The sequence below is a fragment of the Scyliorhinus torazame genome, chromosome 12 (assembly GCF_047496885.1).
Source record: "Scyliorhinus torazame isolate Kashiwa2021f chromosome 12, sScyTor2.1, whole genome shotgun sequence".
NCBI lineage: Eukaryota > Metazoa > Chordata > Chondrichthyes > Carcharhiniformes > Scyliorhinidae > Scyliorhinus > Scyliorhinus torazame.
Window position 1 is genome coordinate 215,289,035 of NC_092718.1, and position 23,869 is coordinate 215,312,903.

At 42.5% G+C, this 23,869-nt stretch overlaps 1 protein-coding gene across 1 annotated transcript in view; it reads left to right on the forward strand.

The window, feature by feature from the left end:
- med13a (mediator complex subunit 13a) overlaps nucleotides 1-23,869 on the forward strand; it is a 214,355-nt gene that overhangs the window by 170,666 nt on the left and 19,820 nt on the right. Inside the window, 8 exon segments of the mRNA XM_072469928.1 lie at nucleotides 690-913; nucleotides 1,036-1,228; nucleotides 1,968-2,394; nucleotides 2,814-3,033; nucleotides 12,110-12,301; nucleotides 13,522-13,745; nucleotides 18,563-18,705; nucleotides 22,701-22,859. Coding sequence (XP_072326029.1) covers nucleotides 690-913; nucleotides 1,036-1,228; nucleotides 1,968-2,394; nucleotides 2,814-3,033; nucleotides 12,110-12,301; nucleotides 13,522-13,745; nucleotides 18,563-18,705; nucleotides 22,701-22,859 — 1,782 coding nt within the window.

Sequence of the window (23,869 nt, forward strand, 5' to 3'; positions counted from 1 at the left end):
TTTACTTGGGCAAGAATGTTGTCACGGAACCATGCTGACATTAAGCTGCTTTTGTGCGCATTCTATGGAAATATTAATAGAACAATGATCTTAAAGGAATATTCTTTTTTTTTCATGGATTGCGATGTTGTCAAAGCATCTTCAAATGCTTCAAAATAAATAATTTCTGGAGTAGAACATCGAATATAGATTAATCTGGCAACAGTTTTGATGATACCGTTTGAAAAATAAATGTTAGTGAAGATGCCAGGATAACTTCCTGAAGTCATGTAAACGATTCCATTATACGAACTTGAGCTCCTCTGTCTGAATGATATCTCAGTCAAAGGTCAGGAAGAGTGCATTTTACAGCACTTTCTTAGAGTTTTCTTAATATAACCGGCACATTAGCAGTACTGCTTGTTGGGAGGACTAACATGAATTTGGTTTGGTTGGACCAAAGAGCCTGTTTCTGTGCCTAGATTATGTCCCTAACTTCTGGCGAGGGACTCAAAACTAAAGAGTTTCATCAGGAGGGCCGAACTGATGTGGTGACCTCAAACTCTACTTGTAAAGGTACAGCTGTATTGTGAAAATTGAGTATTCAATTCATGGAGAGGAGGAGACGCTTTGAAGCAAAGCAGAAAGATCTAATGTATTGAATATTTTAGACGAGCAGGCCTTGACTATTGGGCTTTCTTCTCTCGCAGGTACAGACGAGTCTCCGGAACCACTACCTATCCCAACATTTATGTTGGGCTATGAATGTGATTTTCTGGTGTTATCTCCATTTGCTTTGCCATACTGGGAGAAACTTCTCCTGGAGCCATATGGATCACAAAGGGATATTGGCTACATTGTGGTTTGTCCAGAAAACGAGGCGCTTTTGAATGGAGCGAGGAATTTCTTTCGCGATCTCAGTGCAGTCTATGAGGTAAGTCGCCATGCTCGGTTGAGTCATGTGACTATCTTAAATATGTTCAAAACTTTGATATACAACCTCAATGCAGAATTAATAATGAGAATTTATTTAAAAATATAATGTTTGAAATGCAGTCCTGCAGACTTGGGCAGCACAGACCCATCTCGAAATTGCTTCCTGATGGAATCATGGAAGTGGGGACCAAAGCAGCCTTGAAAATCGCAGAGCAGCCGGTAAATGACTGGTTCTCTCAGCACTGCGTGAATGCCAGCAGTGAAGCATTTTCAAAACTTAAACTTTACGCTCAAGTGTGCAGACATGATCTGGGTAAGTACTTGCGACAGCAGTGAAGGTAATGAATAATGAAATATCACTTTAGGTTAATTCAAAAGTGAACTAATATCTTGACAATTGTATTAGTTAAGGCTTAAATTGGTTGCTTTTTGTCTTTGAGCAAAAGCAAAATATTGAAAATTACAGGATTTTCTTGGGAATGGCTGGTCATTAATATATTTTTTAAAACCTACAGCAGTTTTGAATCTGTCTGCTGCGCACTCTCCTTGCCTGCAGCTTCTATTTTCATTCATTGTGGAATGAGAATCTACAAGCATTTTCCTTTTTGCAAATAGGATTTGTTTCCTGAAACCTGTTATTAGTCATAGTTGGCAGTGGCTGCACACCATTACGCAATATTGTTCAAACTGAAGGCTCTAGGATTGCTTGGCTTCACTCTCCCATTTACTTGTATGTGCTGCTTATTCAGTCTCCGATTGTGCAAACATCCGATACATGCTGGGAATAGAAACAAAAAATGTTGGCAATGCACAGCGTTTTTATTGGATCCTGCAAAAAAAATTAACATTTCAGATTGGGAACCTTTATCAAAACTTTCAAAAGGTCTCAATCCGAAAAACTAACTTTTCAAAAAATGCCTGTTGTGTTTTGATATGCTTGTGTTTCCAACAATTTTTGTTTTTATCCAAGAAAGGGAGTTCCTTTGATAAATGCCTGAGAGATTTGAAGTTAATGTTGGTGTAATAAAAGAAAACGTTTCTTCCCATTTCAGGCCCATACCTTGCTGGTCAAACATTGGACAGCTCTTTGCTGTCGCAGCCTAACCTCATCTCCTCTTGCAGCCGGTCCAATGCATCTCAAACTCCAGTACAGGTCCCTACTGGGGGTTCATCTACCACATCCTCCACCTCTGCTCCTGTACCAGCCAGTACTTTAGCAAACACTGCCATAACAGCCACTGTCGCCAGTAGTAATTCATCGAATGTGGCCTCAGCACCTGCAAATGTGGCCAGCGCATCGTCCGCAGTAAAGCCGTCTTCCTCCTTTCCTCCATTTACACATTTGAATAATTCCTCCAGTACTGTGACTATACAAGGTTCAGCCTCCCAGAGTGGGCAGCTAGTTCAGCAGAATAATGGGACATCTGGTGATTCAACAGCAGGCGGAGCAGGACAACAGCACCAGGAGCCTCCAGAGAGGTGAGAAGGATATATTTTGTGGGTTTGTAAAAATGTCTCCAAACACAATTGCAGTCCACTTCATGTGAAAATGTGAGCGAACTTAAAGCTAGTTATTTGCCGTAACTTGTTTGTCTGCATTGTTTCTGGATGCACACCAGATTTCAGGAACTTGGGTTTCCGCCTTGATCTGAATGGTTCATTTGACTGTCAGCTGGTTTTTCAAATACAAATTATAGACATTATCACAGTGTGCTGTAGGTTCAGGATTGCTATCAGGTAATAGCAGGCCATTCAGCCCCACTAGCATGTTCTGCCATTCATTCCCCTTGCAATAATCTCCAGCATCCTACTTGCTTTCCTAATCACTTACTGTACCTGCATATGTTGTGCTAGGGTGTTTTCTGATTTGATTTTTATACTTCATGTTTACATTGTAGCACCATGGAAAGGGATAAAATTGGGGTTCCGACAGAGGGGGAGTCTCATGCCATCAATTACCCACCATCCATCGTTGTGTACATTGTGGATCCTTTTACTTACAATTCGGAGGATGAAAGGTCGTCATCTTCAAATGTTTGGACACTCGGGCTATTGCGCTGCTACCTGGAGATGATACACTTTTTACCACAGAACATCAAGAATGCAATATCTGTGCAAGTGAGTGCAGTTCTTTAAATGTAGAATAGTCAAATAAATGATTATAGAAGATTTAGTAATGTACCGCATTTTATAAACATGTGTTTCCTCTATACTGGTACAAATTACCGTCCGTGTTCAGAAATTATTCAACTTTTAAGAACTGCATGTGGTGTTACTTCTCTTGAAGCCAAACCAAAACCACTACTTAGAACCCATATAATGGATTTAACACTGCATTGTTTCACCACCGTGTACAACGTTGTATGAATGGATTTACACAGCAGTAATTTCCCAAGATTTGTGATATTATAAAGGGGCAATCTATTGAGCACAAGTGCAGTGTTGCCTTACAGCAAGGTGAAGTTTGAAGGGCTACCTCACCTCAATTACTCTGTTTCTTTAAAGTGGTTTGTTGCAAAGCAGAATTTTGGAGGTTTATGGGCATACCAACCTCTCCTTTCACTCAACCAAAGTATATCGTATTAGGAGAAGTTGAGAAATCCTTTTTACCACCAAACCACTATCCAATTCTTTTTTTGCAATTGAGGGGCAATATAGCGTAGGCAATCCACCCACCCTGCATATTGTTGGGGTTGTGGTGGTGAGACTCCGCAGACACAGGGAGAATGTGTAAACTCCACACTGACAGTGACCCAGGGCTGGGATTCGAACCCGGGTCCTCGGCACAGTGAGGCCACAGTGCTAACCACTGTGCCGCCCTATCTTTAATGTTGTTCTGATTTCCCTGGCTGCGTGAATTCCTTTTGCCTTCCTTCTCCTCGGGCAAGCTCATTGTATTTATCTTTGATGAACAAAACCTTGGAGAATTAATTAATTCTTAAAATTCACACCAACCTTCTGGGTAGAATGCCATTGTAATACTATCATTGGATATTCTATTAGTTATTAAAATTATTCTGAAATAATAACTGTCTGTTTTGGTTCCTTACTTGAGAAAGGATATAATAGCATGCAAAACAGTTTAGAGAAGCATTAAAGCTGTTCTTGGATGAAGGTTTTATTCACTGCAGTGTTAATGGAAGCCTACTTGTGCAGTGTTAATGGAAGCCTACTTGTGACACTAACAAATTATTTATTATTATCTTTATTAGTGTCATAAGTAGGCTTACATTAACACTGCAATGAAGTTACTGTGAAAAGCCCCTAGTCGCCACATTCTGCCGCCTAATCGGGCACACTGGGGGAGAATTTAGAATGCCCAATTCACCTAACAAGCATGTCTTTCGGGACTTGTGGGAGGAAACCGGAGCGCCCGGAGGAAATCCACAATGACACGGGGAGAATGTGCAGAATCCGCACAGACAGTTACCCAGCTGGGAATCGAACCTGGGACCATGGCAACAGTGCTAACCACTGTGTTACCATGCCATCCTATTTGTATGTTTGTATGTATTTCAGTATTTGGAACTGCTGTGATATCACAATTAATATAAAAGTGTCTATTTGGTTAAGAAGGAAATGTTTGGAGTGAGCCACTTGTTTGAACAGTGTTTTCCCAGCTTGTGCATACATGATCTGTTTGTTTTGATCTCTTGTAGTCTTTGCGCACCATAATCTGAACAAAATAAAGGATGTGTGTGCGCATGTTTGTGTTTGTAACCAAACTGTTCCTGTGCCAGTACCAGCCAGCCTGAGGACAAGAGTGGCTGACTCTTGTTAGTTCAGATGCTTAACGTTTGATCAGAACTCTATGATTTGTGGCGTTGCAATTAAATACTAACATCCAGTATACTCACTTCAGTGGATCCTTTAATTTGGGTGGGATGGTGGGTGAGGCAGGGGGTTGTAAATAGGAGCATTGTGTTAAAATATGTTTCAATAATGCTACTTGGCTGTGACATGTAGCATAAGAAGCTTATTTTGCCTGAAACATATTGATAGACCCAGTTGAGTCAATTAGCAGAGCACCATTTAAAGAAGTTGTACTTCCTTATTTGGAGAACTGGGACAAGTCCACTCCTAGTGTCTAACTTGGGCTTAACAGAGGCCAAAGTGTTGCTACTTAAGGTCACAAGATGCTGCTACTTAAGGTCACAAGATGCTGCAGTATGTTGTGACTGAGCAAAAACTATCCAAAAGCACAAGAAAATGGTGTTCATCATTTGCTATAATTATTTGGTTGATTCTGCAGAGAATGAGATGTTCATCTGATCTTGTTTCCACATTCAATACATCATATTCAATCGAGTAACTCCAAAGTGAAGACCGAGCAACATCAAATTGGATTGTTGCAAAGTGCAAATTGGTTGTCAGAATTTCGAAGTGCAAAAGGAACATTGTAACATGATAGACTGTTCAGCTGCTTTAACCTGTTCCGCCATTCAGTGGGATCTTGACCATTTTGTGTGATTTGGCTCCATATCTTTTAATACCCTTTAACTCGCAAACAATCTGTTCATCACAAATCGTAAAATGGCCAATTGAACTGCAACATTTTCCGATTGTTTTTTTCTGGGAGTTCCACACGTTTACCTTCCTTTGCATGAGGAAGTGCTTACTGATTTCCCTCCTGAACGGCCTGGTCCATTATTTTAAGATAATGTCCCCTTTTTCCTAAATTCCCCCACAAGCAGAGGTTGTTTCCCTATCAATTCCTTTAAAAGACCTCTATCATTTCACCCCTTCACCATCTATTCAAGGGAATACGGGACTGGTTTATGTAATCTCTCCTTTTAGATCCTTGGTAACATTCTTGTGAATATGTGCTGTCCGTGTATCATTTCTAAGATATGATATGACACCATACTCCAGATTTTACTAACCAGGGCTTTGTATAACTGTCAAAACTGCCTCCCCTTTTATGTTGGAGCCCTTTATAGTCATATAACATTCTATTCGCCTTTTTGATTATTTTTGTGTAGAAGAGCAAAATGGTGCAGGCTTTGAAAATCTAAAATAAAAACAGAAAATGCTGGGAAGTATTTGTAGAATGAGAAACACTAAGTTAACATTCAGAATTTTCTGGTTCCTACTGGCGGGTTTACAGGTGGGAGGTGGGTGTGTAAAATTTTCTAGGTGGAGTTCTCACTATCCTCTCACCCCCCTTGACCTATCTGCAAGTTTTAGTCAGTTGGGTGGGGACTAGGGCAGCCTTCCTCCCTTTGCCCAAATAGAGGCCTTTTTTGTGGGGGATGGGGGACTGAGGGGCAAAGTTTCATCTCCAACCAGTTAAAGACCTTTGAAGTGATAAATGGCAGTAGGGTTGCTCTGATTGGCAAGGGTACTTTCCCCACTGACTCTTTGGGCACAAGGTGGGAAATCCTGTCCAACATTTCAGGTCTATGGCCTTCCATCAGAACTCCATTTTAGCGACCTGTGTTTGTGAATTCCTAAATTGCTTTCAAGCTTTGTTCCACTCAGATCTATCATTTTTTAGTATTGAATGGATAACCTCATTTTAATGTTCTGTCAGTTGCTTAAACCTTTATTTCATAGAATCCCTGCAGTGCAGAAGGAGGCCATTCGGCCCATCAAGTCTGCACCGACCCTCCGAGAGAGTACCATACCTAGGCCCACTCCTCTGCCCTGTCCCCGTAACCCTACCATTCCTGCACATCTTTGAATACTAAGGGTCTATTTATCATGGCCAATTCACCTAACATGCACATTGTTGGATTTTATTTGGGCCTTGACAAGACAGAAAATTGGCAGACGGTAGTTTACGTGTAAGAATTTGAGGATTTATTGAGAAATAAAGCAATATTTAACAATCTGGTGATACACGTCTCACATTGTCGTTACACTCCAAAACAGCTCAGACACAGGTCGACGCTAATTCTGGCATGACTATTTTTCTTCTGTTTTCCTTCTTCTGTTTTTAAAAAGAATAAAACTTAAAGAGTACCCAATTCGTTTATTTTCCAATTAAGGGGCAATTTAGCGTGGCCAATCCACCTAGCCTGCACATCTTTGGATTGTGGGGGTGAGACCCATGCAGACACCGGGAGAATGTGCAACCTCCACACGGGCAGTGACCCGGGGCCGGGATCGAACCTGGGTCCTCAGGGCTGTGGGGCAGCAGTGCTAACCACTGCGCCGCTGTCCTCCTTCTGTGAACCTGTGCAGCTGTGTGCTGGGCCCTTTCTGGCTCTGGTATCCAGGATTGCTCTTCCATAGTTTGTAAAGGCATTTGACTTGCACCATTCCTAATATGATCAATACACCATTTATAATTGCATCAATAGACAATCAATGCGCAATAGCTACACCTTGAACTACAATTAACAAAGTCTAAGGCCTGTCGGTGATTTGGAGTCTAAATTGATCTTTGGTAACACAATTGCAATTGCAATCAGAATGTGGTAATGCACTCAAAAATATGCAAACATTCCAGTCATTTTGAATTATTCTTTTCCTATCTCTTATTGTTAAACTGTATATTCCACAGACTCGATATGTTAAACTGTAAGTTTTGTTTAATCATTCTGAATTAGTCAGGATTGCTATAAATTTCTAGTTTCAAGCAAGAGGTTATCCCCAAACATCACATGACACCCTTTATGTACACCTAACCTAGTCATTGCTTAAAAATACTTTTATGAAAGAATTTTCATGTATAACAAGCAAAACACACAACATGGAAAACAGATGTTAAAAAAATGCAATATTAGAAAAAACAGAACCCCAACCAAACATAAGAACATAAGAACTAGGAGCAGGAGTAGGCCATCTGGCCCCTCGAGCCTGCTCCGTCATTCAATGAGATCATGGCTGATCTTTTGTGGACTCAGCTCCACTTTCCGGCCCGAACACCATAACCCTTAATCCCTTTATTCTTCAAAAAACTATCTATCTTTATCTTAAAAACATTTAATGAATGAGCCTCTACTGCTTCACTGGGCAAGGAATTCCATAGATTCACAACCCTTTGGGTGAATAAGTTTCTCCTAAACTCAGTCCTAAATCTACTTCCCCTTATTTTGAGGCTATGCTCCCTAGTTCTGCTTTCACCCGCCAGTGGAAACAACCTGCCCGCATCTATCCCAGCTATTCCCGTCATAATTTTATATGTTTCTATAAGATCCCCCCCCCCTCATCCTTCTAAATTCCAACGACTCCAGTGCCAGTCTACTCAACCTCTCCTCGTAATCCAAACCCGTCAGCTCTGGGATTAACCTAGTGCATCTCCTCTGCACACCCTCCAGTGCCAGTACGTCCTTTCTCAAGTAAGGAGACCAAAACTGAACACACTACTCCCAGGCGTGGCCTCACTAACACCTTATACAATTGCAGCATAACCTCTCTCGTCTGAAACTCCATCCCTCTAGCAATGGAGGACAAAATTCCATTTGCCGCCTTAATCACCTGTCGCACCTGTAAACCAACGTTTTGCGACTCTTGCACTAGCACACCCAGGTCTCTCTGCACAGCAGCATGTTTTAATATTTTATCATTTAAATAATAATCCCTTTTGCTGTTATTCCTACCAAAATGGATAACCTCACATTTGTCAACATTGTATTCCAGCTGCCAGACCCTAGCCCATTCACTTAGACTATCCAAATCCCTCTGCAGACTTCCAGTATCCTCTGCACTTTTTGCTTTACCACTCATCTTAGTGTCGCCTGCAAACTTGGACACATTGCCCTTGGTCCCCAATTCCAAATCATCTATGTAAATTGTGAACAATTGTGGGCCCAATACTGATCCCTGAGGGACACCACTAGCTACTGATTGCCAACCAGGCAAACACCCTTTAATCCCCACTCTTTGCTTTCTATTAATTAACCAACCCTCTACCCATGCTACTACTTTACCCTTAATGCCATGCATTTTTATCTTATGCAGGAACCTTTTGTGTGGCACCTTGTCAAAGGCATTCTGGAAATCCAGATATACCACATCCTTTGGCTCCCCGTTAATCTACCACACGGGTAATGTCCTCAAAAAATTCCACTAAATTAGTTAGGCACGACCTGCCCTTTATGAACCCATGCTGCGCCTGCCCAATGGGACAATTTCCCTCCAGATGCCTCGCTATTTCTTCCTTGATAGATTCCAGCATCTTCCCTACTACCAAAGTTAAGCTCACTGGCCTATAATTACCCGCTTTCTGCCTACCTCTTTTTTTAAACAGTGGTGTCATGTTTGCTAATTTCCAATCCGCCAGAACCACCCCAGAGTCTAGTGAATTTGGGTAAATTATCACTAGTGCATTTGCAATTTCCCTAGCCATCTCTTTTAGCACTCTGGGATGCATTCCATCAAGGCCAGGAGACTTGTCTACCTTTAGCCCCATTATCTTGCCCATCACTACTTCCTTAGTGATAACAATCCTCTCAAGGTCCTCACGTCATAGCCTCATTTTTATCAGTCACTGGCATGTTATTTGTGTCTTCCACTGTGAAGACCGACCCCAAAAAACCTGTTCAGTTCCTCAGCCATTTCCTCATCTCCCATTATTAATTCTCCCTTCTCATCCTCTAAAGGACCAATATTTACCTTAGCCACTCTTTTTTTTTTTGTTTTATATATTTGTAGAAACTTTTACTATCTGTAAAGTAAATATGAAGCCCACCAGGAGAGAAACACTCTTTACCCAACAATGAGAACTAACCCTGCCACCCACTAACAGCTGCTGATGATTAATTAGTTAAAGTAGGAAATGAACAGCCGCTATCTCGAGTAAAACCCCTCGACTGACTCTGACTGTGTAATTGACCGTGTCAGATGTAAAAATTCTATGAGGTCACCCAGCCAGACCAAGGCACTGGGCGCAGCAGAAGATCTGCTGTTTGGGTGTTTGTGGGAGTCTTGTGTTCTTTCAGGGGATTAAAAAAAGGGGAGGGGGGAAATACCGTTTGTAATTTGGTTGTGTCTTTAGATGATTATGATTCGTTGATTGTGTTTGGAATAAAATATATTTTGTAAAAAAATTAATAAATAACTGCCACACATTGACCAATAATTGCCGACCCTTAATGAAACTTTTCTGGTTTTGGCTGTTCACTTTATCCATTTCTCTATAGCCGAGATCTTCCATTCTCCGGAGGCTTGTACCCCACAGATACCCTGAAAGATATGCTGGGGACATGCCCCTCCCACCCCAACACCCCAATGACCTTGCACACTCACCTTTACTTGTGTCAAAGTGGCTTGGACCTTTAAACTTACTGGTGTACAACAACTAGTGCTACAAAATGAAGCGTGGCTTCACGCCCCCGATGATCCCCTGCACCGTGCAACTCCAGGGGCACCTGTGATCACATTTCTCAGCAGACCCAGGTTAGAAGCCTGGGTGAGAAATGTGCAGCTCTAGACTAAGGTAACTGAAAAGGAGTGAGTGGCAATCCACTGTTGATTGCCACCCCATGTAAGATTAGGCCCCATGTCATTTTTTCTTCTATATACCCTGCTTTTTATTGCATTAATTTTTACAAAATAATTGATACTCCAACACCGATTATCTTGTGATAGTTCTGGTTAGAGGGCAGGAGGAAATAGATAGACTGGCTGTGGTGTCTGGTTCTGATTTGTTATCCAGTTTCCAATGTTTGAAGGGCCAAGTATGAAGCCTTGGGTTGGCTTTGGCCTCTGTGCCTTTCTTTGTGTTGCTTCTTTTGTCGCATTGGTCACAGCTGTTGTGACTTGTTTCTGAAGCTGTTTGATAAAGAACATAAGAACTAGGAGCAGGAGTAGGCCATCTGGCCCCTCGAGCCTGCTTCAATGAGATCATGGCTGATCTTTTGTGGACTCAGCTCCACTTTTCGGTCCCTTAATCCCTTTATTCTTCAAAAAACTATCTATCTTTATCTTAAAAACATTTAATGAAGGAGCCTCTACTGCTTCACTGGGCAAGGAATTCCATAGATTCACAGCCCTTTGGGTGAATAAGTTCCTCCTAAACTCAGTCCTAAATCTACTTCCCCTTATTTTGAGGCGATGCCCCCTAGTTCTGCTTTCACCCGCCAGTGGAAACAACCTGCCCGCATCTATCCTATCTATTCCCTTCATAATCTTATATGCTTCTATAAGATCCCTCCCTCATCCTTCTAAATTCCAACGAGTACAGTCCCAGTCTATTCAACCTCTCCTCGTAATCCAACCCCTTCAGCTCTGGGATTAACCCAGTGAATCTCCTCTGCACGCCCTCCAGTGCCAGTACGTCCTTTCTCAAGTAAGGAGACCAAAACTGAACACAATACTCCAGGTGTGGCCTCACTAACACCTTATACAATTGCAGCAGCACCTCCCTAGTCTTAAACTCCATCCCTCTAGCAATGAAGGACAAAATTCAATTTGCCGCCTTAATCACCTGTTGCACCTGAAAACCAACTTTTTGCGACTCATGCACTAGCACACCCAGGTCTCGCTGCACAGCAGCATGTTTTAATATTTTATCATTTAAATAATAATCCCTTTTGCTGTTATTCCTACCAAAATGGATAACCTCTCATTTGTCAACATTGTATTCCATCTGCCAGACCCTAGCCCATTCACTTAGCCTATCCAAATCCCTCTGCAGACTTCCAGTATCCTCTGCACTTTTTGCTTTACCACTTATCTTAGTGTCGTCTGCAAACTTGGACACAGCAAAGAAATGCTGTTTGGGCAAAAGCTGAAGAATGTCTAGTACTGTGGAACATCACGGCATAAATGCTCCTTCCCTGGAGGGAGTGATAGTTTCCTCATCATCGTTACTTGCTGTTCTGAGCTAGTGCGTTACAGAATAGTACAAAGACATCAAAGATTAAAGAATGACTTGAATTTCGGTAGCACCTTTTACAATCCCACAACACCTGAAAGTGTTTCTACAGCTGGTGAAGTACTTTGGAAATGTAGTCATTGTTGTAATGTGGAAATGAGTTTCCAGTCTCTGTGGAATGGTCCTTCTTTCTCCCCTCAGATGAAAGAACTGAAAAGCCTCATCCCCTTCTATTTCTCTTGCATACACCAGGAGTGGTATTGGAAATGGCTAGCTATTCCAGCTTAAATATTAACCAGAGCTTGGTGCATCTTATTGAAGCTGGAATGTTTCCAAATATTAGATTTTAATGAGGCTTACTCGTTTGAGACTTGAACTAAACGAACTAGGTTCACCATTTTAAAAAAAAATTGTTTTTTTCCTTCACAGATTGTTCCATGTCAATATCTATTGCAACCTGTGAAAAATGATGACCGGCACCTGTATTCCCAGCACCTTAAATCATTGGCATTTTCTGTGTTCACTCAATGTCGGAGATCTTTACCACCCTCCACCTATGTCAAAGCACTGACTGGCTTTGGCCCAGGATTGGCCTTAGACAGCACCTTAAAGAGTCCAGATGTAAGTCATGCGTCTGTCTATTTTTTAAAAGAACTCTTCATTCTACATTCTCCATGCTTCTGGTCCACTTCTGATTGGTGGCATTTCCCCTGGAGTCAGTGTGGCACCATGAATATATATTTATTGCTTTCCCCCAACTCTAGCATTGAATTTATTGTTCCTACATTGCCTCTTTTTATTTTGATGGCTTCCTGTATGAAATGGGTTATGTAGATTCTCTCTGAGGCCAGAGTGATATGGCCCTGATTAAACGTTTGCTTAGCATTTTTGGGATGCTAGGCTTAAAAAGAGAGATGCCAGCAGGTAAAGTCTTTTTATGCTCTGATTTCTGATCCACCTTGAGGAAAGAATATGGCTGCCTCAACCCCATTTAACTTGTTTCAGGTTTTGTAAATATTATAATTACCCTAATCAGTAAAAGATGGGCACAAAACCTGAATGAAGGGATCGTCACCTCAGCACTCAGGATTGCATCAATTAGCTTTGGGGTCTCTGGCTCTGAGGGAATAGTATTTTGCTTAACCTGCTTGTAGTGTGATCAGGGAAAGCCACATGAAAACGGAGATTACCAAGAAAAGACAAAGTTTTGATCTAGAATATATCTCCATTGGATTCGAGCACAGCGTGAATCTTGCTAATACTGCCTATGCATAGGTATCCATAGATACCAAGAGCAAAAATAATGCCTACCTGCTGATATCAGTACCCAACCAGAGACTGGGAATGGAATCTAAATCAGCAAAGCATGCCACCAACTCAACTGGCAGCACTCACCACTAATCTCAATTTAAGTCCCACTGGTCAAGACTGTTACCATATGACACTGTCACACTGATGGCTTACTGGTACTGAGGAGGTTCGAATGCTATTGTGCAGCTCAAGACCTAGTGGTATCTACTCTTTCTACTGGGCGCCACCTGCAGGTTCAGCCTAAGTACTGAACAATTGTAATTTTCTAATAAATGCTATAACCAGAGTGAATGTCCTTAACATGTAAATCCCCAGTGAAACTTTAATCCCTGTCAAAACATAGGGAAGTCAGATGACTCTTGAGATATCTATTGAACCTGCATTATGCATAATACTGGGATAGAGCCTCAGACCTCCCTGTTATAGACCAGTGCCACACCAACAGGTGCAATTACTCACTGGACTACTGTGGAGCTGAAATGTTTAAAATGTGACCTAATTCTGAACTTGTCTTTTTCTTTTTGCTACAGAGACCAGAGCATTTACGGATTTATAGCCCACCATTTATCTTGGCTCCAGTGAAGGATAAGCAGACTGAGCTGGGAGAGACATTTGGAGAGGCTAGCCAGAAGTACAATGTTCTTTTTGTTGGCTATTGCTTGTCACATGATCAGAGGTGGTTGCTTGGAACATGTACAGATCTCTATGGAGAATTGCTGGAAACCTGTGTTATTAATGTAGATGTACCAAACAGGTATGTAGACATCGGGAAAGCATCAAAATATAGGCTAATTTCCCAGTCTAGTCAAAAAGTTAGTCTTAAAATTGCTTGCAATCCAGACTGGCAGTTGTTTACAGAAATGAACAGACAATTCTAATTAGACCAGGTGTACCCTCCAATCTGTTTTCACAGAAAAATATTAGGAGATATAGATGCTGTACATTGAATAAAGTTAATCAGGCATTAGAGACATATTCTGGTAACACATGGAAAGTCATGTACAAAGTACTTGCAATTGCAACAGGTCCCTGATAGGACACACAAACCTCTGTGTGGCCTTAAGAAGTGTTGGCACCACCTCGGGTGCAGGTATCATGTAGCAGACTTGCACCAGTCTTCAAGATTATTTATTTTTTGGGTGGTTTGCCATGTTCTTTTAAAAAAATATATTTTATTCAAAATTTTTGGCCAACCATAACAGTACATTGTGTATCTTTTACACAGTAATATAACAATATAAATAACAATGGCCAGTTTTTTAAACAAGAAATAAATAATATATAAACAACATCAAAATTAAAAAACAAAACTAAATGGCAACTGCCTTGTCCCAAATAAATACTCTCCAAAAATACAATTCAGCAGTCCAGTATACAATTACCTATAACAACAACCTATACATATTATACTTATACACTAACATCCCTGAGAGTCCTTCTGGTTCCTCCTCCTCCTCCCCCCCCCCCCCCCCCCCCCCCCCCCCCCCGGGTTGCTGCTGCTGTCTTCTTCTTTTCCATTCCCTCTATCTTTCTGTGAGGTATTCGACGAACGGTTGCCACCGCCTGGTGAACCCTTGAGCCGATCCCCTTAGGACGAACTTAATCCGTTCCAGCTTTATGTCATTTATCCAGGTCTCCACACCCGGGGGCTTGGCTTCCTTCCACATCAACAGTATCCTGCGCCGGGCTACTAGGGACGCAAAGGCCAAAACATCAGCCTCTTTCGCCTCCTGCACTCCCGGCTCTTCTGCAATCCCGAGTATAGCCAACCCCCAGCTTGGTTCGACCTGGACCCCCACCACCTTCGAAAGCATCTTTGTCACCCCCACCCAAAACCCCTGTAGTGCCGGACATGACCAGAACATGTGGGTGTGATTCGCTGGGCTTCTCGAGCATCTCGCACACCTATCCTCTACTCCAAAAAATTTACTGAGCCGTGCTCCAGTCATATGCGCCCTGTGTAACACCTTAAATTGTATCAGGCTTAGCCTGGCACACGAGGACTATGAGTTTACCCTACTTAGGGCATCAGCCCACAGCCCCTCCTCAATCTCCTCCCCAGCTCTTCTTCCCATTTTCCTTTCAGCTCATCTACCATGATCTCCCCCTCGTCCCTCATTTCCCTATATATGTCTGATACCTTACCGTCCCCCACCCATGTCTTTGAGATCACTCTGTCCTGCACCTCCTGCGTCGGGAGCTGCGGGAATTCCCTCACCTGTTGCCTCGCAAAAGCCCTCAGTTGCATATACTGGAATGCATTCCCTTGGGGCAACCCATATTTTTCGGTCAGCGCTCCCAGACTTGCAAACGTCCCATCTACAAACAGATCTCTCAATTGTGTTACTCCTGCTCTTTGCCATGTTCCAAATCCTCCATCCATTCTCCCCGGAGCAAACCTATGGTTATTTCTTATTGGGGACCACACCGAGGCTCCCGTCTTTCCCCTATGCCGTCTCCACTGCCCCCAAATTTTCAGAGTAGCCACCACCACCGGGCTTGTGGTGTATTTCTTCGGTGAGAACGGCAACGGCGCCGTCACCATAGCTTGTAGGCTAGTCCCCCTGCAGGACGCCTTCTCCAATCTCTTCCACGCCGCTCCCTCCTCTTCTCCCATCCACTTACATACCATTGAGATATTGGCGGCCCAGTAGTACTCACTTAGGCTCGGTAGTGCCAGCCCCCCCCCCCCCTAATCCCTACTACGCTGCAAAAATCCCTTCCTCACTCTCGGGGTCTTCCCGGCCCACACACAACTCATGATACTCTTCTCAATCCTTTTGAAAAAAGCCTTCGTGATCACCACCGGGAGGCACTGAAACACAAAGAGGAATCTCGGGAGGACCACCATTTTAACCGCCTGCACCCTCCCTGCCAGTGACAGGGATACCATGTCCCATCTCTTAAAGTCCTCCTCCATCTGTTCCACCAACCGCGTTAAATTTATCCTATGCAATGTACCCCAATTCTTGGCTATCTGGATCCCCAAGTACCGGAAGTCCCTTGTTACCTTCCTCAGCGGTAAGTCCTCTATTTCTCTGCTCTGCTCCCCTGGATGCACCACAAACAACTCACTTTGGTTTGCCATGTTAACATCTGCTTTTTGCACTGCATGTGAAGGACTAACAAAAGTATATGGTCAGAAAAATCATTTGGGGGGTGGGTGGGGGGAAGTTAATGGTAAGAAAAAAAGCAACATTAAACCATTTTTAGGGCATCCAGTTACTTTCTTACCATTGAATCTAGTTTTTTTCCCCCACCCATTTGATAGTGCTGTCGTTAGTCAGCATTTAGGAGAATTGTTGCTATTCTATTTTGTAATTCAGCTAATTGGTATTCATGTGTGCTGCTGTGTTCTGCTTATATCTCAGACTTTTTCATCTTGTGTACCCTTTTTCTTTCACCTCAAGGCCGGAATTACTTCATAGTTGGTATTACTCTTCCATGGGCTCCAGTTAGATCCCTTTGTACCTTGCCCAAGTGGCCCTTATTTATAAGCCAAGGCTGGAACTGTTAGATTTTCTGACCAAATGTTGCAAAATATTCAAACTTAACGTTGATCTTTCTCGGGTCTGGGTGTTTTCCCGCTAACTCATGCAAATGATAGTGTCTTTAGATCGACTAATTCCAGGCAAGGAGCAAAGGGGGAATTATTTTAATCTGTATCAGGCAGGTGCTGAGAAAATGGGTGAGGTGGATGCATTTTTGCCCCATGGAACTTATCTCTGCTTCTATTTACTCTATTAACTGAACTGTATAAGTTCTTGAGGGGCCTTGACAAGGTGGATGTTTCCGCTTGTGGGAGAAACGAGAACTATGGTTGCCCCTTAAAAATAAAGGGTTCGCCCATTTAAGACCCAAGATGAGAATTTCTTTCTCTCGAGGATCCTGAATATTTGGAGCTCTCTCTTCCTCAAAAGGCAGTGGAAGCGAAGTCTTTCAATATTTTTGAAGCAGGGTCGACAGATTCTTGCTGAGCAAGGCGGTGAAGGGTTATAAGGGTAGGTGGGAATGTGGAGTTGAGGTTGCAGTCAGATCAACCATGATCTTAGTAAATGGCAGAGCATCCAAGAGGGCCGAGTGGCCTACTGCTCCTAATATGCATGTTCATACTTTCAGTTTCTTTCCACTTGCATCTCTTCTGATGCCCTTTGCCAATTTTACAGCTTCCAAGCACTAAACAATTCCTTTTCACCATGGACACCCATCACCTTACTCAACCATAGCAGCATGAAGGCTTTCCATTTCTTCCTTGAATGGAGGCCCAACCAATCCCCATTTGTCACTTCCCTCCTCAACCTGGATGAAGTTGTTCCCAAATTGAACAACTTCTCCTTTTGATGCCACTCAGTTCCTCCAAACTAAAGGTGCTTCTACAAGAATCAGTATGGGCCATAGCTATTCTTGCCTTTTCATGGGACTTCATCATGTTGTGTGCTCTGCTCGAAGGCAAGTCCTAAGCTCATTGTCGTTGATGCTTCATCCTGAGCTATTTTCTTGGCAGTTTTTGTTAGTGGTAGTTAGTAGCGACACACTGGTCCTTTCTTCAAATCCCTTCCTTTCCCAAGACACTTCCCATTGTCATGACTCCCTGAACTGGTCAATTCTAGCTCCATTTGACCAGGATTTGCAACACAAGTGAATTTAGATGTTATTTTAAAATACCTGAGGACCTTGGCTGAGGTTTGTAAATTTTAACACACATAACCTTTTATTATTCAACAGTTCACGGCGCTGAGGTCCCAGGTTCGATCATGCCTTTGGGTCACTGTCCGTGTGGAGTTTGCACATTCTCCCTGTGTTTGCATGGGTTTCGCCCCCACAACCCAAAGATGTGCAGGCTAGGTGAATTGGCCATGCTAAATTGCCCCTTAATTGGAATAAATGAATTGGGTACTCTAAATTTATTTATTTTTTAAATAAAAAGGGTAGAGGATCTCTGATGCACTAGGATGGTTTTCATTTAAAGTTGTTCAAAGGAGTTCAAACTTTCGCTTAGATGCTTCTGGGCTTGAGAAGGTTTTCTCTGGCAGGGCTGTCTACTTTTTTTTGTAGATTCAAAATCATTTCAACCTCTGGTTGTATGTAATTTTAATTCTCCTCCTCCAACCTCTCTGCCCTTGGCTTCCAACGCTGTTCCAGGAAACTGCAGCCCAATCTCTAGGAACAACAACACCTCATCTTTTGATTAGATACTTTACAGCCGAGTTCAACAATTTCAGATTATAACCTCCTTCCCCAATTTTTGGACTGTAGGTGTTAGTGATGATTTTTTATGCTCACACCTCTAGACCCATTTTTTTCTTTTGTTTTGTCCCATTACCATCTTGAACAGTCATCCCTTTTTTGTTTTATAATCCCTCCTGTCTTTCACATATCTTCCCTTTTGTCGTACTCACCTCCCCCTTTCCTTGGCTCTGTACTTACAACCTGTTACATCTCCAACATTTTCCAGTTCTGAAGAATGGCCATTGACTTGAAAAGTTAACTCTGTTTCTCTCTCCGTACAGGCTGAATATTCCCAACATTTTTTGTTCTTATTAAAGAGGTAATTTGTGTTTCATCTGATAGGGCTCGTAGGCGGAAAGGTTCACCCCGGAGAATGGGTCTGCAAAAACTCTGGGACTGGTGTTTGGGCATCATGCAAATGACATCACTACCCTGGAGGGTTGTTATTGGACGTCTAGGGAGGATAGGACATGGAGAGTTAAAAGGTAAAACAATTTAGATGAGTAAAGCAAATGAACTCCTGCGACATCTTACAAACTGGCACACTGCATATTTATTTCATCGTTTTCTTGGTATGTTACTGGAAAATCATTCTTGAAGTATTGGTTCCAGATGTGAGCACTGACTAATGCAGATCATTCTCATAAAGGCGCATACATTTTTCCACTACTAGAGAGAGCTTTGGGCCAAGTAGAGTTCGGTCATTGATGGGTGAAAGCTATGTATTGCAAAATGCTTGTGATTAGGCTTCAGATCAGCACTCGCTTTGGAATCCAAAGTAACAGTACAGTGGATGAGAAGATGGAGTTCAAATGTAGAGGATAAACCAGGCAAATCCAGTGGGCAGAGCAGATAAGGGAATACGATAAGGCACCTGGGAGAATTGGTAGGCTAAACTGCATTTTGATGGAAGGAGCCTGATGGACAAGACTGATTAATTCAAAGAGTGCTTCTTGATCAGCACATAGAATTATGACATTATTGCAATCACAGAAACTTAGTTGAAAGAAGGGCAGGACTGGCAGCTGAACTTCCCGGGGTATACAAGTTTCAGGCGTGATAGAGGGGAAGTAAAGAGGATGAGGCATTGCATTATTGATTCGGGAGAATATCACTGCAGTTATCAGGGATGATATCTTAATAGATTTCTCAAATGAACAAAAAGGGGGTGATCACATTGCTGGGAGTGTACTGTAGGCCCACAGGGAGCGATGGAAGGGCAGATGTGTAGGCAAATCTCTGAAAATTGTAAGAAAAATCGGGTAGTAATAGTAGGGGATTTCAACTTCCCCAATATTAACTGGGATAGTCGAGGTGTGAGAGAGGGAGCGGAATTCTTAAAGTGCTCCCAGGAGAGCTTTTTATGCCAATACGCAGAAAGTCCTACAAGGGAAAGGGGGTTTGCTGGATTTAGTTTTGGGGATTGAAGCCCGGCAAGTGGTTGAAATTTCTGTGGGGGGGCATTTTGGAAACCGTGACCATAACTCAGTAGAATTTGAGGTAGTCATGGAAAGGGGCAAAGATAGACCGGAAATTAGGGTGCTGAATTGAGGGAGGGGCAATTTCAATAACAATAATTTCAATAAGACAGGATTTGTCCAAAGTTAACTGGGAGCAGCTAACTGTAGGAAAATCTATATCCGATCAGTGGGATTTATTCAGAAAGTAAACAGGGCCAATATGTTTACCTGATAGTGAAGGGTGGGAGTAGCCAGTCCAGAGAGCCCTGGATGTCCAGGCATATCCAAGGTTGGATAAAGGAAAACAAGGGAGGCTTATGGCAGATACTGAGGGGTATAGGAAGTGTAGGGGAATAAATTAAAGAGCGAAGAGAGGACAAATCTTCCCTGGTCACAGGAGAGGTGCCAGAGAACTGGAGGACAGCAAATGTGCAATTGTTCAAGAAGGGAAGTAGGGACAATTGAGGAAATTGCAGGCCAGTGAGTCTAACTTCAGTGGCAGGGAAAGTACTGGAAAAAATTCTGAGGGACAGAATTAATCTCCACTTGGAGAGGCGATGATTAATCAAGGATAGTCAGCACTGTTTTATCAAAGGGAGATCATGTTTTACAAATTGATTGAATTCTTTGAGGAGGCGATTAGGTGTGTAGATGAGGGTAGTGTGGTTGATGTAGCCTACATGGACGTTAGTAAGGCATTTGACAAGGTCCCACATGGGTGGCTGATGAAGAAGGTAAGAGCCCATAGGCTCCAGGGCAATTTGGCAAACTGGATCCAAACCTGACAGTGGTAGGGGACAGAGGGTGATGGTTGAAGGTTGTTTTATGACTGGAGGCCTATGTCCAGTGATGATCCAGTTCCTTGCAGTTTGTAGTGTAGATTAATGATCTAGATGTGAATTTTGGAGGTATGATAAATAAGTTTGCAGATGACACAAAAATTGGTGGTGGTAAATAGTGATGAGCAAGGCCTTGGATTACAGGACAATATAGATGGACAGTTTGATGGGCAGAAGAGTGACAAATGGAATTCAACCATGATAAGTGAGGTAATGCATTTTGGGAGGACCATCAAGACCAGGGAATATACAATTAATAGTCGGATTTTAGGAAGTACAGAGGATCATGCACATGGTGGCATGTCCACAGATTTCTGAAGACAGCAGGACATATCGATAAGGTGGTTAAGAAGGCTTATGGGGGACTCAAAGCCCCCCCGAGGGCTGAGGTATGGCTATCGGACATGGCGAGCTTTCTTGGCCTAGAGAAAGTCAAGTTCGCCTTGAGAGGTTCGCTATTGGGGTTCGCCCGATGGTGGCAGCCATTTATTGACTTCTTCGCAGAGAAGTCAGCGTCAGCGGGGGTGGGGTGGGGGTGGGCTGGGGCAGAGTAGAGTAGGGGGATATTGAGGCAGGTCCTTGCATGAACAGAGCCATGGTTTGCACTATGTTTAATTTGTGTCTTGATTTTTTTTTTGTACTGTACAATGTCACTTTTTCTATATGCCGAAAATACCTCAATAAAATTGTTTTTTAAAAAAAAAAAAAGGAAGGCTTATGGGATTCTTGCCTTTATTAACTGAGGCATGGAATATAAGAGCAAGGAGGCTATAATGGAGTTGTATAAAACGCTGGTTAGGCCCCAGCTGGAGTGTTGTGTGCAGTTCTGGTCACCACACTGTAGGAAGGAAGTGATTGCACTGGAGGCTGCAGAGGAGATTCACCAGGATGTTGCCTGGCCTGGATCCTGTCCTCTACCAAGAGAGAGGGGATAGGCTGGTGTTGATTTTCCCAGAGTAGAGAAGGTTCAAGGGGGACCTGATTGAGGTGTATAACATTGAGTGACATAGATAGGGTGGGCAGGAAGGTACTTTTCCCCTCTGTGGAGGCGTCAATAACCAGGGGCAGGATATTTAGAAGAGATGAGGAAAAACCTTTTCACCCAGAGAGTGGTGGGAGTCTGGAGCTCACTGCCTGAAAGGGTGGTAGAGGCTGAAACCCTCAACTTTTAAGAAGTATTTATACGAGCACTTGAAATGCCTTCGCATACAAGGCTACTGGCAAAGTGCTGGAAAATGGGATTAGAATAGATAGGTGCTTGATGACCGGTGTGTGTGCAATGGGCCAAAGGTCCTTTTTCCGTGCCATATGACTCTAATACAACATATACTCCTATCTATCACACTGATTTTGTTTGCGTTCCATCTTGCCTTGTATGTGTAGAAGGCCACAATTGTTCCCCATCCCTTCTCTCTTGCATGTTAACTCCTGGTAGATATCAGCAGGCTTCATTAAATGGCCCTTGTTCATGTAGATATCAGCAGGCTTCATTAAATGGCCCTTGTTCATGTCTAGATTAAAGTGGCAAGTTAGAGGGCAGAGTGTTGTATTTTCTTTCCATCTGATTTCTAAAAATGTACACTCCAGCAGATCTCATTTGATGGTGATCAAATGCAGGAACTGTTTTATTTTGCTATATTATGTGAATGAGGCTGTAATGGGACTGATATCAGCTGACTGGGAACATAACCATAGAATCCCTACGGTGCAGAAGGTGGCCATTAGGCCCACCGAGTTTGCATCGACCCTTTGAATGAGTACTTGACAAATTTCCACTCCCACGGCCACGCTCTATCGCTGTAACCCTATAACATGTCTGGACGCGAGGGGACAATTTATCATGGCCAATGCACCTAATCTGCACATCTTTGGACTGTGGGAGGAAACTGGAAATTGAATTGTACCTAAGCCTAGAAATTCCAGAATAATGGATTAATATTTAGCCCTTTGATATGAGATTTCTTTACTGAGTAATGGAGATTAATAGCTACAATAATATAGACGAAAAAGGAATATTACACAAATGTTTTACATTCACCTATCTGCCAGTGTTTTCAAAAGTGATTTCTAGGCTGTTGCACGATTAAGGGCAAAGCCATTAGGAGAAAAGTGCTTTAAAATCCAGTGCATACTGATAATGCTGTCTCACCAACTCATGCTGATCTTTTACACTTCTTGCAGACTGGAGTTGCTTGCTTGGTCGTCGCACTTTGCAATCCCTCAGCCGGCACCTGAAGGACACTTGCAGAATGTGCGGTATTTCTGCAGCTGATTCTCCAAGCATCCTTAGTGCTTGCTTGGTTGCCATGGAGCCACAGGGATCATTCGTGATAATGCCTGGTAAGAATAGTTTGCGGAATGTATTTTTTCAGCAATCTGTTTCAATCTGCAGTGGATGCAACATGTATTTTTGAACTGATGTGATTTTATGTTAGTATGGTTTCTTAAAAATGATTAACGTGTTAAAGAATACAAGTCGTATGTGTATTCTGGTTGGATATCTCAAGTCTCCATTTGAACAGCCACTCTTAGTTCTCTGGCAAATATTTTATTTTCATAATTTTACATGAAATGTTTGTGCGTTTAATCATTTTTTAAACCACCTCTACCTAATGGATGTTTTTCAGACTGGGAGGTGTTTTGTAGTTCTTCAAGGTCAGTTTTGGATCTATTAATCTTATAATTTTTTTAATAAAGGAATGACTTAGACTTGGATGTATGGAGCAGTATTATAACACTTGTCGATGCTACTAAAGTTTGCATAGTAAATAGTGACGAGGATAACTTTAGACTTTAGGATGTTGAAATGGGCAGAAACATGGCAGATGGAGATCAATGTTTAGTGAGGTCATGCACTTTGGGAGAACTAACATGAAAAGACAAACTATGAATAACACCTATTTTGAAATGTATAGATGGGCAGAGACCTTAGTGTCCATATACGCAAATCCTTAAAAGTGGCAGGACATGATAGGCAGATCAAGTGTTTCATGCATCAGTACAGCTGAGTAGATTTATTGGCTAGGTCAGCATTTATTGCCCTTTCTAATTGTCTTTGCCACTTTCTTGAATTTGTGAACTGCTGCAGTACATGTGGTGTAGGTTACACTCATTATTAGGATGGATGTTCCAGGATTTTGACCCAGTGACAGGAAAGGAACGGCAATATAGACCCAAGTCAGGATGGTGAGTGACTTGGAGGGGAAAATGCAGGTGGTAGTATTACCATCTAGTGGTAGAGGTCACAGGTTTGGAAGGAGTCTTGGTGAGTTGCTGCAGTGCATCTTGTAGATGGTGGACACTGCTTCTACTGTGCGTCAGTTATGGAGGGAATCCATCGCCTCCAACTT